This window comes from Solea solea, chromosome 8 (genome assembly GCF_958295425.1).
Source record: "Solea solea chromosome 8, fSolSol10.1, whole genome shotgun sequence".
Taxonomy (NCBI): domain Eukaryota; kingdom Metazoa; phylum Chordata; class Actinopteri; order Pleuronectiformes; family Soleidae; genus Solea; species Solea solea.
Genome location: NC_081141.1, coordinates 490,164 through 505,301, shown reverse-complemented (window position 1 = coordinate 505,301; position 15,138 = coordinate 490,164). Strand labels below are relative to the sequence as shown.

At 39.5% G+C, this 15,138-nt stretch overlaps 1 protein-coding gene across 1 annotated transcript in view; it reads left to right on the top strand.

Moving 5' to 3' along the window:
• The first annotated feature begins 253 nt into the window (after window positions 1-253).
• npr3 (natriuretic peptide receptor 3) overlaps window positions 254-15,138 on the top strand; it is a 30,624-nt gene continuing 15,739 nt past the window's right edge. The window contains exon 1 of the mRNA XM_058637007.1: window positions 254-1,341. Coding sequence (XP_058492990.1) covers window positions 681-1,341 — 661 coding nt within the window. The 5' untranslated portion in view covers window positions 254-680. The remainder of the gene's footprint in view (window positions 1,342-15,138) is intronic.

Here is a 15,138-nt window from a genome sequence, read left to right as displayed (position 1 = left end):
ACTGTATCATTTATGGTCAGTTTCTGTTGTGTTGTAACTTCATAATTAAGACAAATATTAACGTCATTTAGCAGTATTTCTATTTGGATTATGACTCCGTGGTGCAGTAATCCATGTCCGCCCTTGTCCTGGTACTGTGTTACTGAATAAATGGCACTTTAAAGAAAACCTTCAGAGGGTTTTTTACTAACAACATCTGTGGTACTTTCACAATAAAACACACAATGACGGGATTTCATGGTAAATTAGCTCAGTTAACGCGAGTGAAATGATAATGCTGTAATTTACTGGAAAGAATTCCCATGAAGAAGTGCAGTGAGTGTGAGTTGCGTTAAAGCCGCTCATTGTGGCGCTGCGCGGCGGTGCGTGTCGCTTTAAGAAGGAGGTGGGCAGCGCTGTGATGACGCAGGAATAATCCTGAGAAGATGCTTCAAAACTCCAGGCCGGAGCCAGAGTGTGTGTGAGTGTGTGAGTGAGTGTGTGTTAGTGCTGCAGGCTGAGCTGAGCTGGAGGAGTGTGACTGTAGACGCGCGCGCACACACACACACACGCTTCACTGCGCGCGCACACACACACACACACACACACACGCTTCACTGCGCGCGCTGTGCCAGGTGGACGCAACTTCTTGAAAGAAAGCTCGAAATTGTTTTTGACTTGGAGACTTGGAGCGGCGCGTCATGGCACACTTGAGCGCACTGTGCGTGTCCCTGCTGACGCTCCTGAGTCCAGTCCTGAGCAGCAGCATCACCGAGGACTTGGAGGTTTTGGTGTTTTTGCCCCAAAATAACTCGTATCTCTTCTCACGCGCCAGAGTCATGCCGGCGATCCTTTACGCGCAGAGCAGACTCTCCGAGGACTCCGGACTCTACTCCGGCTTCCACTTCAACATCCACTTTGCAAACTCCGACTGTGTTAATGATGCTGTGCTGACGTTAGTGGACAGGTCGTGCCAACAGAAGCCGGACCTGATCCTGGGTCCCGTGTGCGAGTACGAGGCGGCGGCGGTGATTCGGCTCGCGTCCCACTGGAACATCCCGGTGGTCTCGGCAGGTGCGCTGGCCGCCGGCTTCAGCAACAAGAAAGGCGAGTACTCGCACCTGACCCGCATCGCCCCGTCCTACGTGAAGATGGCAGAGACGTTCAGCGCGATGTTCGAGCACTTCACGTGGAAGAGCGCGCTTCTCGTGTACGAGGACGACAAGGAGGAGCGCAACTGCTTCTTCACCATGGAGGGAATCTATCACCTGATGAGCGACTTCAACCTCAAGTCGTACGCGATTTCCGTGGAGGAGCGACTGGACACCGACAGCATCCTGCAGAACATCCACGACACTGAAGGTAACGCACTGTTCACAGCTGACACTGCTGCACGTGCAGAACATCTGAACATCAGTGGCGTGCACAGACATTTCAGGGCCAGGGGCTCAAGTGAAAAAGGCCACCGGCCTCATTATTAGTCATATACAGTGTCACAGCTTGTACTTGCTTACACATTTATTTATTTCTATGACCACATACACACTCATTACTCAGAAGCACACGTTTAATAGACCTAACATAAAAAAAAATGTACTTACACACGTTTGAGAGTTGATGCTTTGGGCAATGTAGTGATAATAATATGTAAGATTAGCTCTTTTAAACCTGGAATGACTGTCATCGTAAAACCTGTGTTTGTTCTATTGTTTCATGTGGAAAAAGATTTGCTTTGAAAAGTTAATTCAAGCCAGGATTGAGCCTGACATACACATATATGATAGGAGTTCAACTTCAATCATTCCTCTCCCAATGACAGACAAACATCATTCTGCATCACCAGGTCACCGTAAATAAACTGCATATTCAACATATCCAGTATGTTCTGGATTAAGGAGATTGAAAAAAAATGAGTGTTCATTAAAACTATGCTACAACATTGAAGACATTGGTGCACAGTAGCTGTAAAAAATGTAAAAGAATCAGGACATACATAGTAGTAGACGCCCAAGAAAACAGTATAAGAGTATGAGTATGAGTATATATATACATATATATGAATACAAGAATATATTCTTGTAGTATAGATGTCCATAAGCACCTGTGTTTATATCCAGTATTTTCTGGAGATTGAAAAAACTACAACAATGAAGACATTGGTGCACAGTTATAATGAAGCCTCTCAGTTCGAATTGTCTTTATTAAACACTGAGGACAATATTAACATTTCATGTCATTATTGTACTTCACAATATTATTGTGATACTTGCTGGTGGAGCTAATAGCAATGGAGTTGGCAGATAAAGTACAATCATCTGTTGTGTGTGTGTGTGTGTGTGTGTGCGCGTGTGTATGCACACATGCTGGAGTGAGTGGGTGAGTGGAGGGTGAGTGTCGCATAATACTAGTCTGAGCATGATTTTTGGAAAACCTGGCAGCCCTAACGACCACACTTTAAAAAAACTTCAACTATCCTTTGAAAAGGTCATTATGAACCATTACATTCTGGGTTAGGGTTATAACAGGGTTAGATTATGAACCATTACATTCTGGGTTAGGGTTATAACAGGGTTAGATTATGAACCATTACATTCTGGGTTAGGGTTATAACAGGGTGAGATTATGAACCATTACATTCTGGGTTAGGGTTATAACAGGGTGAGATTATGAACCATTTCATTCTGGGTTAGGGTTATAACAGGGTGAGATTATGAACCATTACATTCTGGGTTAGGGTTATAACAGAGTTAGATTGTGAACCATTACATTCTGGGTTAGGGTTATAACAGGGTTAGATTGTGAACCATTACATTCTGGGTTAGGGTTAAAACGGGGTTAGATTATGAACCATTACATTCTGGGTTAGGGTTATAACAGGGTTAGATTGTGAACCATTACATTCTGGGTTAGGGTTAAAACGGGGTTAGATTATGAACCATTACATTCTGGGTTAGGGTTATAACAGGGTTAGATTGTGAACCATTACATTCTGGGTTAGGGTTATAACGGGGTTAGATTATGAACCATTACATTCTGGGTTAGGGTTATAACAGGGTGAGATTATGAACCATTACATTCTGGGTTAGGGTTATAACAGGGTGAGATTATGAACCATTACATTCTGGGTTAGGGTTATAACAGGGTGAGATTATGAACCATTACATTCTGGGTTAGGGTTATAACAGGGTTAGATTATGAACCATTACATTCTGGGTTAGGGTTATAACGGGGTTAGATTGTGAACCATTACATTCTGGGTTAGGGTTATAACGGGGTTAGATTATGAACCATTACATTCTGGGTTAGGGTTATAACGGGGTGAGATTATGAACCATTACATTCTGGGTTAGGGTTATAACAGGGTGAGATTATGAACCATTACATTCTGGGTTAGGGTTATAACAGGGTGAGATTATGAACCATTACATTCTGGGTTAGGGTTATAACAGGGTTAGATTATGAACCATTACATTCTGGGTTAGGGTTATAACAGGGTTAGATTATGAACTATTACATCCTGGGTTAGGCTTATAACAGGGTTAGATTATGAACCATTGCATTCTGGGTTAGGGTTATAACAGGGTTAGATTATGAACCATTACATCCTGGGTTAGGGTTATAACAGGGTTAGATTATGAACCATTACATCCTGGGTTAGGGTTATAACAGGGTGAGATTATGAACCATTACATTCTGGGTTAGGGTTATAACAGGGTGAGATTATGAACCATTACATCCTGGGTTAGGGTTATAACAGGGTTAGATTATGAACCATTACATTCTGGGTTATGAACCATTACATTCTGGGTTAGGGTTATAACAGGGTTAGATTATGAACCATTACATTCTGGGTTAGGGTTATAACAGGGTTAGATTATTTACCATTACATTCTGGGTTAGGGTTATAACAGTTAGATTATGAACCATTACATTCTGGGTTAGGGTTATAACAGGGTTAGATTATGAACCATTTCATTCTGGGTTAGGGTTATAACAGTTTTAGATTATGAACCATTACATTCTGGGTTAGGGTTATAACAGGGTTAGATTATGAACCATTACATCCTGGGTTAGGGTTATAACAGGGTTAGATTATGAACCATTACATCCTGGGTTAGGGTTATAACAGGGTTAGATTATGAACCATTACATCCTGGGTTAGGGTTATAACAGGGTGAGATTATGAACCATTACATTCTGGGTTAGGGTTATAACAGGGTTAGGTTATGAACCATTACATTCTGGGTTAGGGTTATAACAGTTTTAGATTATGAACCATTACATTCTGGGTTAGGGTTATAACAGGGTTAGATTATGAACCATTACATCCTGGGTTAGGGTTATAACAGGGTTAGATTATGAACCATTACATCCTGGGTTAGGGTTATAACAGGGTTAGATTATGAACCATTACATTCTGGGTTATGAACCATTACATTCTGGGTTAGGGTTATAACAGGGTTAGATTATGAACCATTACATTCTGGGTTAGGGTTATAACAGGGTTAGATTATTTACCATTACATTCTGGGTTAGGGTTATAACAGTTAGATTATGAACCATTACATTCTGGGTTAGGGTTATAACAGGGTTAGATTATGAACCATTACATTCTGGGTTAGGGTTATAACAGTTTTAGATTATGAACCATTACATTCTGGGTTAGGCTTATAACAGGGTTAGATTATGAACCATTACATTCTGGGTTAGGGTTATAACAGGGTTAGATTATGAACCATTACATCCTGGGTTAGGGTTATAACAGGGTTAGATTATGAACCATTACATCCTGGGTTAGGGTTATAACAGGGTTAGATTATGAACCATTACATCCTGGGTTAGGGTTATAACAGGGTTAGATTATGAACCATTACATCCTGGGTTAGGGTTATAACAGGGTGAGATTATGAACCATTACATTCTGGGTTAGGGTTATAACAGGGTTAGGTTATGAACCATTACATTCTGGGTTAGGGTTATAACAGGGTTAGGTTATGAACCATTACATTCTGGGTTAGGCTTATAACAGGGTTAGGTTATGAACCATTGCATTCTGGGTTAGGGTTATAACAGGGTTAGATTATGAACCATTACATTCTGGGTTAGGGTTATAACAGGGTTAGATTATGAACCATTACATTCTGGGTTAGGTTTATAACAGGGTTAGATTATGAACCATTGCATTCTGGGTTAGGGTTATAACAGGGTTAGATTATGAACCATTACATCCTGGGTTAGGGTTATAACAGGGTTAGATTATGAACCATTACATCCTGGCTTAGGGTTATAACAGGGTGAGATTATGAACCATTACATTCTGGGTTAGGGTTATAACAGGGTGAGATTATGAACCATTACATCCTGGGTTAGGGTTATAACAGGGTTAGATTATGAACCATTACATTCTGGGTTATGAACCATTACATTCTGGGTTAGGGTTATAACAGGGTTAGATTATGAACCATTACATTCTGGGTTAGGGTTATAACAGGGTTAGATTATTTACCATTACATTCTGGGTTAGGGTTATAACAGTTAGATTATGAACCATTACATTCTGGGTTAGGGTTATAACAGGGTTAGATTATGAACCATTACATTCTGGGTTAGGGTTATAACAGTTTTAGATTATGAACCATTACATTCTGGGTTAGGGTTATAACAGGGTTAGATTATGAACCATTACATCCTGGGTTAGGGTTATAACAGGGTTAGATTATGAACCATTACATCCTGGGTTAGGGTTATAACAGGGTTAGATTATGAACCATTACATCCTGGGTTAGGGTTATAACAGGGTGAGATTATGAACCATTACATTCTGGGTTAGGGTTATAACAGGGTTAGGTTATGAACCATTACATTCTGGGTTAGGGTTATAACAGTTTTAGATTATGAACCATTACATTCTGGGTTAGGGTTATAACAGGGTGAGATTATGAACCATTACATTCTGGGTTAGGGTTATAACAGGGTTAGGTTATGAACCATTACATTCTGGGTTAGGGTTATAACAGTTTTAGATTATGAACCATTACATTCTGGGTTAGGGTTATAACAGGGTTAGATTATGAACCATTACATCCTGGGTTAGGGTTATAACAGGGTTAGATTATGAACCATTACATCCTGGGTTAGGGTTATAACAGGGTTAGATTATGAACCATTACATCCTGGGTTAGGGTTATAACAGGGTGAGATTATGAACCATTACATTCTGGGTTAGGGTTATAACAGGGTTAGGTTATGAACCATTACATTCTGGGTTAGGGTTATAACAGGGTTAGATTATGAACCATTACATTCTGGGTTAGGGTTATAACAGTTAGATTATGAACCATTTCATTCTGGGTTAGGGTTATAACAGGGTTAGATTATGAACCATTACATCCTGGGTTAGGGTTATAACAGGGTTAGATTACGAACCATTACATTCTGGGTTAGGGTTATAACAGGGTTAGATTATGAACCATTAAATCCTGGGTTAGGGTTATAACAGGGTGAGATTATGAACCATTAAATCCTGGGTTAGGGTTATAACAGGGTGAGATTATGAACCATTACATTCTGGGTTAGGGTTATGACAGGGTTAGATTATGAACCATTACATCCTGGGTTAGGGTTATAACAGGGTTAGATTATGAACCATTACATCCTGGGTTAGGGTTATAACAGGGTGAGATTATGAGCCATTACATTCTGGGTTAGGGTTATAACAGGGTGAGATTATGAACCATTACATTCTGGGTTAGGGTTATAACAGGGTTAGATTATGAACCATTACATTCTGGGTTAGGGTTATAACAGGGTTAGATTATGAACCTTTACATTCTGGGTTAGGGTTATAACAGGGTTAGATTATGAACCATTACATTCTGGGTTAGGGTTATAACAGGGTTAGATTATGAACCATTACATTCGGGGTTAGGGTTATAACAGGGTTAGATTATTTACCATTACATTCTGGGTTAGGGTTATAACAGTTAGATTATGAACCATTACATTCTGGGTTAGGGTTATAACAGTCTTAGATTATGAACCATTACATTCTGGGTTAGGGTTATAACAGGGTTAGATTATGAACCATTATTTTCTGGGTTAGGGTTATAACAGGGTTAGATTATGAACCATTACATTCTGGGTTAGGGTTATAACAGGGTTAGATTATGAACCATTACATTCGGGGTTAGGGTTATAACAGGGTTAGATTATTTACCATTACATTCTGGGTTAGGGTTATAACAGTTAGATTATGAACCATTACATTCTGGGTTAGGGTTATAACAGTCTTAGATTATGAACCATTACATTCTGGGTTAGGGTTATAACAGGGTTAGATTATGAACCATTATTTTCTGGGTTAGGGTTATAACAGGGTTAGATTATGAACCATTACATCCTGGGTTAGGGTTATACCAGGGTTAGATTATGAACCATTACATTCTGGAATGATTACAAAGGCGAGAGCTCCCTGTTGTGGCACTTGAAAATAAATCACTAGAACTGTATGTGGTGAATGAGACAGCAGTTTCAGTCACTCTCCAGAAATATTAATGACGATTTATTCCAATTATGTAGATTCACCACAGTCAACTTATTGTGAGTGCTTTCTATTACAGTAAAGCTCTGGTAGCTGAGGTCACACAACCAACACTGTTCACCTCTATAGACGTATATACAGTACTAGACAATCAGACAATATGTCAGACATCACTTTATCGACTGTTCTCACCATAAAAGTGAAGATGGTGGCAGTCAGAGACAAGCTAACAGGAGAGCATTTTAGCAGACCAGCGCAGATCCACACAGACACTGGACCACAGTGAGCAGAAGAAGACCAAACACAAGCAATAGATTTCCTGGTTCTTAGTAAATCATGGACTCAGACTGGATTGACCACGCGCTAGCCTCCACAGCAATTATTTACATTATACTGCCCATTGCTAATGCTAATGTTATGCTGAGGCAACAGTGACAACAACACTATGTTTATCCGGTAGAGTCCAGAGTCAGAGCCAGATCGTGTCCATGTGTTTCCCTTCAGTCTCTTGTAAACGTTCAGTCTCTCACTCACTCTCTGAGATGAAGTTAATCAGGAAACTGCAGGTCTGGAATAATGTGTGTTAACAAACTCATATTGAAGTTGGCGTCATTATAATGATCAGATATATTCAGTCTGTCCAGTTTTGTGATACATCTGTCGATCTGTGTGGATGCAGAAGTGCAGTGAACTCTAACACGGTGAATCCATTCACTGTTGCTGCATCAGAGGCTTCCAACATGGCGGTTCATAGAAACAAAGTCACGTGATGTGCGTAGCTGCATGTGATCCCATCCCTAACCCAGCATCTTAAAATACACAGCAGTTATAGTAAGTGATTAGAGGAAATGACTGTAATCAATGATTAATTTGATGAGACAGACAGGTAAGTCTTCAGTCTACAGGTTATTTCCTGACAGCTGTGTTTGTCTGGTTGTAATTACAGTAAATAAAATACATACGTAAAATGTTCAATGACTTCCAGAGGAATTTTTCCACGAAAGCAGCTCCATATTGAACGCAGTGAATATCTGCTCCTCATTTATTACTGTAAACGTTGTGTTTCATTGTTGCTGCTGCGTTGTGTGTTCGACTGAAGACACATTCCACATCCTGCATGTGCAGCTCGTCTGCTGTAGAAGGCTGTGCCATGTTAACAGAGAGCATCACGCTGTTTTATCTAAACCCACATATCAAATTCAATACATCTTCCCAAAAAATCCGTTTTTTATAATATTTAGTATTAATAAAATCAACTGTTACCCCGAGAACTCGCAGGAAATAATTCTTATCACAGTTTGAGGAAGTCTCATTTCAGCTTCCGTTGAAATGAAACTTACAGTTTGGATTAGTTTTGATGTGGGAACACGAGGAAAACTGATTTTAGTCACTGAATCAAATCTGTGCCAGATCAACCTTAAGAACATGTTCATCTCTTTATCAACTGCAAACTAAAGATCTGTCTCCATCTAAACTGCTCACTCCTCTGCACCAAAGTCTATTGAATAAATGAGGAGTTGTTGATCCACTGTTGATCCTTCATCAGTGAGTTCAAATATGTTTGTTTAGATTTACCCAGAAGTGAAGCAAACGTACCAAACGAGACAGAAGTAGAGCAAGTTAGAAACAAAGATTTCCTGCATGGACTTTGGTGTGGGGAGTGAGTGGTTTTAGAAAGTTTCCAGTGAGAAAAGGCTGGTGCAAAGATAAAGCAGCAGAAATACAATCACATGTAGGCTCGAGGCTCACAGGACAATTTATAAACCCACACTTCACAAAACCTGAACTATCCCTTTAATGCATTTTGCCCCAATGAAAGAAATGTACAGTGTTACATTGATGACATACACAGAGAAATGTCATCACTTCATACAACAAACTACAGAGTGAACATTCAGTTTCATCAGTGACAATAACTGTAAATGTTTCAAAGCTCTTTAATCTGAATGAATAATGAAAACATTTCATGGATTCATTACAATCCTGAGCTGCTGGTTTAAAACTATGAAAGTCAAGCCGTGTTCTGAGTGAACAGTGAAGGAGAAAAGTGATTGATGGGCTTTCACAGCCTTCAGCACAAAGACACACTAACACTTACTTACATAACACCTTGTGTTCTATTGGCAGAGAACATCAGACTTCACAGATGAGACACATGCTTTTCTTTACGAGTCACAAAGACAGTGAGCAAAACAAGACACGCCTTCACTCCTGTCAATGATTACAGTACCTTACACATTATACTATATATATATATATATATGTATATATATATACATATATACATATACATATATACATATATAACAACACTGCAACAATCCGTCACACTGCAGACACGCACCTTCACAAACTAGAAGAAGTTAATCCGATTAATCCGATTTTTGAGTATTGAGATCATCTACAGCAATGTCATGAGTTTACATTCAAATAAAGTCAAATAAGTTCACTTATAAGTACAAGAGCCGCGACAGGGCAAAACAGTCTGGTAATGATAAAATAATAATAAGAATAATAATAAACCAATAAAAAAAGACCCATAAATGAATTACAGAAAAAATAATAAAGAAAGTGTAAGTTGATACCAATAAAATGTAACATAGAAACGTGGTGTATGTCAAAGATAAAAGCAACACAAACAGAACGTTTGTGTCATTTAGTCTCTTCTGTAAACTTGTGAAATGAACAAATTATTTTTCATGCTCATGTCACAGCAGATGTGTTGTATATATAACATATATAACCATAATACTGTATATAATAGTTGGAGAGGAGTCCAGGTTTTAGTCATTAGTCTTTGGAACGGGGGAGTTTCAAAATAAGTCACTAAAAGTGAAACAGTTTTTAATGACCCATTTGATGTATTTAATAGTTTAGTTTGTGCAGACTGAAGAGACAGACCATAAGTGTTTGATACATATGTAAAGCTTAAGCAATGTTGTGTATTGTTTGTTCTTATTAAACTGTATTTTATCATATAAAGAAAGAAAGTCAAAAACATCTGCATCCTCCCCGGTACAGAAAACCACGTGTTTGATGATTTCTACTTAAAGTTTTTGTGTTAATGACGTGTTTCAACTGTTAGTGAACCTAAATAATCTGCAAGAAAAACCCTTCCTGGGGAAAAGTAACTGAGAATTGCAGTTTGTATTTTTTTTTAAAGAGACAGAGTTGTAGTGTAGTCGCAGAGGGAGGGAAAAGTGAGCTTCTGTGCTGGTGAAGCTTCACGTAAAATACTCTATTTGCTTTGCGTTAAAGAGCTAAATGATGAATCCTGTGCCACTGATTTGTCCCGACTCTTTCTCCAAGTGTTTGGAGCTGGGTTCCACTGATCACTGATGTCCTCTCCACACATCGTTGTTACATCACTTCATATCACAGGAGTGGCTGTTGTATAAATTAGCATATATTACACATGCTTAACGCCGTAGAGCCACAAAGAGCACCTGATGGCAGGGAATTAGTATTCCCGGCATGTCAGGTGCTTAACTGCCACGCTTGAAGGGCTCGAGCAGAGGTTGTGCAGCTTCTCAGCACAACTGAGCAGTGTTTGAGAGCAGGGCTGCCGTCAGTGGCTCGCTTCAGCACGTTGTATCAGCAGCACATTCACATGTGTAAATATGTTAATAAACCAATGCAAACAAAACACGTCCTCGTCTGGGACACTGAAACCAGAGATCTCATATTTCTCAGCTTTGCCAACACTAATCATGCAGACAACCTTCAGCGCTGTGGCCCTCAGATTAGATGTGACCGTGCACAACTCTGCCAGCAATCATTACTGTCAGTGACACGGGAAACTTTCACCCTGGCTTCCTGGGAACACTGTGGACGTATACGTTTAAAAACAGCACAGGAAACGCATCGTGTCCTTGATGTTTCTCTTCTGTCAAAGCTCATGAAACATTGACCTTATCATTTATTTCTCCGCTCTGAGCTCATCTGGTCGCGGTTACGCTTCAGTCACTGACGACTAACATCTCACGTCATGTGAGTGGGTTTCTATGAGAAGTTCACGGACACTTTAGAGATCGACAGAAACATCATCTTCATCTTTCTCCAGAGTCACTGAACGTTTACAAAAACCTGGAGAGAAACAAATGTGACAAACATTCAACTCTAACAAGCTAAAGATCGGTCGCTTGTATTTTCTCCCATTGCTTCGTCTTCTTCTGCTCACTGTGAGCGTGTTTCATGTCTCTCTGGGTTAAATGTCTCTATCTATTATCTATCCACCGTCTTCACTTGTAGGATGTAAAGAAACACATTGTCTGACATGTTTCCTGATGCATGTGCTGTCTCGTATCTCTGTGTGTGAACAGCATCGTTTCCTGCCAGAGGGCGTGACCTTTGTTGCGTGACGTCACCGGAGCTCTGTATGGAAGAGATAAAACACTCACACTAACTTTATTGTGCTCTATTTCCATTAGCGCTGCACAATTAATCCAACTGCAATTGCGATGTGAGCTTGTGCAATTATATAACCACATAAATGCCAGGGATTTACAGTTTCATTTAAAGAAATGTGTGTGTGTGTGTGTGTGTGTGTGTCTGCAGAGGTTACAACCTCTCCTCTGACAGTGTGTGTGTGTGGGAAAGTAAAGTCAGAGACAAAACTGCAGCTGAAGCGTGTGGATGTTTTAACACTGGGAGGAACAACCTTGTGTGTCTCAACCCTGTGATGCTTTCATTTTACAATTTTTAGTTAAAAATAATCTCTTTTATTATCAAAAATAGAATCAGAAAAACCTGCAACTCTCATGTTGAGTGAGTGATAATCTATACTATACATAATATTTACATATTTCAAAATCAACATTCAGACTAAAAACATCAATGTTTTAAAACTGAAAACTAAATAAAAAATGAAAACACTGTAGACAGTGTAGAAGTGGATTGTTATTATCGTTTCCTTATTTCTGCCAAATGCGCCGCAAGCAGTTAAAAATAAATATAAAATAATAATAAAATAATAAAAATATTTTATTATTAGATTATACATATTTTACTTTAAAAATGATTGAAGCAGTTCATCTTTCATTGAGTTTTTAACACTCATTCATTCATTGTCCACGGCTTTATCCTCCACAAGGGGCGCTGCAGACAATCCCAGCTGACGTCCTGGACACGTCGCCGCTCCGTCACGACAAACAGACACACACGAGGGAGACCGCACAAACACACAACACAACACAACTCAGCTCAAACCGGCGTGAATGTGTATGAAAGATGAACGTTTGAGTGAACAGGTGAATGGGTGAATGGCAGAACAGAAGCAGTGACAGAAGTGACAGTTATCACTCTGTCACTTGTTTCTCTTTATCAACCATGAAGACGTGAACACAGTGACCAACATGACGTTGGTGATGAGTTGGCTAATTATAAAGGTCGATAGCTGCCATTAGCACATAATTGCAGTGTGAGTGTAAATCTAAAAAAAGATTCTTGAGCATCACAAATTATTACCGGACAGCTTTTCTTCCATAATATATTCTATCTAACTTTACATTATAAAAACATGTCATTAATGTGTCGTCTATCTCACAAAGATGACAAAAGAAAAGTCAAATGACACACAAAGCTTGTTATTTTGTGATGTGTCCCAATCATCAGTGTGATGACCCGTGACCTAACATGTGAGCACATGCTGTTGAATGACCTGTGAGATCTTCTTCTGGTGTTCTGCTCTCTGTCCTGATGTGACAGACCTCCTTGTTCTTTCTCCAGCTCTCTGATGACCTCCAACACTTTCCCACTCGGCTCACAGTCAGCTGATCACTTCATTTAGTGTCCACTTCACCACCATCACGTCACATACGTCACTCCGGTCTGAGAGAGGTTCTGTCTTGAGGTTGAGGGTTTTATTATTATTATTATTATTATTATTATTATTATTATTATTATAAATATTATTATTATTAGTATAATACATATTATTATTATTATTATTATTATTATTATTATCATTATTATTATTATCGTTATTATTATTATTATTTGTATACATATTATTATTATTATTATTATTATGACCATTATTATCATTGTTGTTGTAGCCAGGTGTTGCACATCTATCTAGTTGTAGGCCTTAAGTTGGAGAATCTCTGTGATTTCTAACATGACAACCAACACAATTAAATGCTCTTGTTATTAGTGAGGGAGGCTACGCTAGTGTGTGTGTCAGCTCACGTACAGTTGATTCATCGATTTTTAATCAGTTACTAAATTAATCATCAACTATTTTCATAATCATTTAATAGTTTTTTTTTTTTTTTAAGAATTAAAACACGTTTTCTATTTTATTAAAGTTCCTTTGCTCCATATAACAAAGAAATCATGGACAAAACAAAACATTTGAGGACATCAGTGGCTGCTCACACGGTGACAACAAGGTGAGAGGCGTGGCTGCTCACACGGTGACAACAAGGTGAGAGGCGTGGCTGCTCACACGGTGACAACAAGGTGAGAGGCGTGGCCGCTCACACGGTGACAACAAGGTGAGAGGCGTGGCTGCTCACACGGTGACACGAGGGCTCTTCGTTCGCAGCTTGTCGTCAAAACAGACACAAGTGCTTTCACTCACAAAGATGACAGTCAGAGGCCACGCCCACACACCACAGAGCTCGTCTGTTTCAAACCTACACAGACCAATGAGCTGACATGAGACAGAGACATGAGACGGAGACAACCCACGTCCTCAAATGTGCAGCATGTTTAATGAGGCGCAGTCAGTTTTTCAGGGTGTTTTCATGTGTATCTGTGTTCAGGTGAGTGTTTGATGTGTTTCACATGAGCGGTGATCATGTGATCACGGTCAGCTACACAGTGCATGTGTGTGCAGTGTAAACAGGAAGCAACAGTTTGATTAGATTCAGGAAAGACGACTGACGAGCTACAACAATGGTGAAAAGCAAGAGCCAGGAAATTAGAAGTAAAGCCCCTTTTCCACCTCTGGTCCCAGCTCGTCTTCACTCGTCTCAGCACGTCACGGCTTAGGGGCGGAGTCATCATTGCATGGCTGCATGAAACTGACACACACACACACACAAACGAGTGACTAGTGACTTGTAAAGCAGTTGTTTTCAGTGTAACTGAATCATTAGAATCGGTTCATTAAAAAGATTAGTTCAGTTCTTCCTCCATGACTGGAGCACAGACTCCAGCGGCAGCTCTGTGATGTCACTAAATACACCAGACTCCTGCAAAGACATTTAGACATTCATCTGTTGCAAATTAACCCACGTTTTTAGGATTGTTAGTTTTTTTTAAACTGATCTACAGTCCGTCATTGTTCCTGTGACATCACTCCAGTTCCTGTGACATCACTCTGAGATAACCGAGTCGAATCCGCTTATCGGTGTTTTAAACCAGAACCAGCAGCATTTTAAAACAGTTTCTAACGTGGCAAAGACACAAACACAAACAACAGCTGAAAATAATTTGATGATTATAATCTTTTAATTAGATTGGATTAGATTACATAGAATAATCCGTTGTATTTGCCAGTGTGTTAACATTCCCCATGAATGTGGTGGTTTAAGTGTGTAGATCAACAGCAGCAGTCGTAAATGATGAGAATCATGCAAATGAAGTTCCTGCTCTAAATCAAGCGAGTGAGT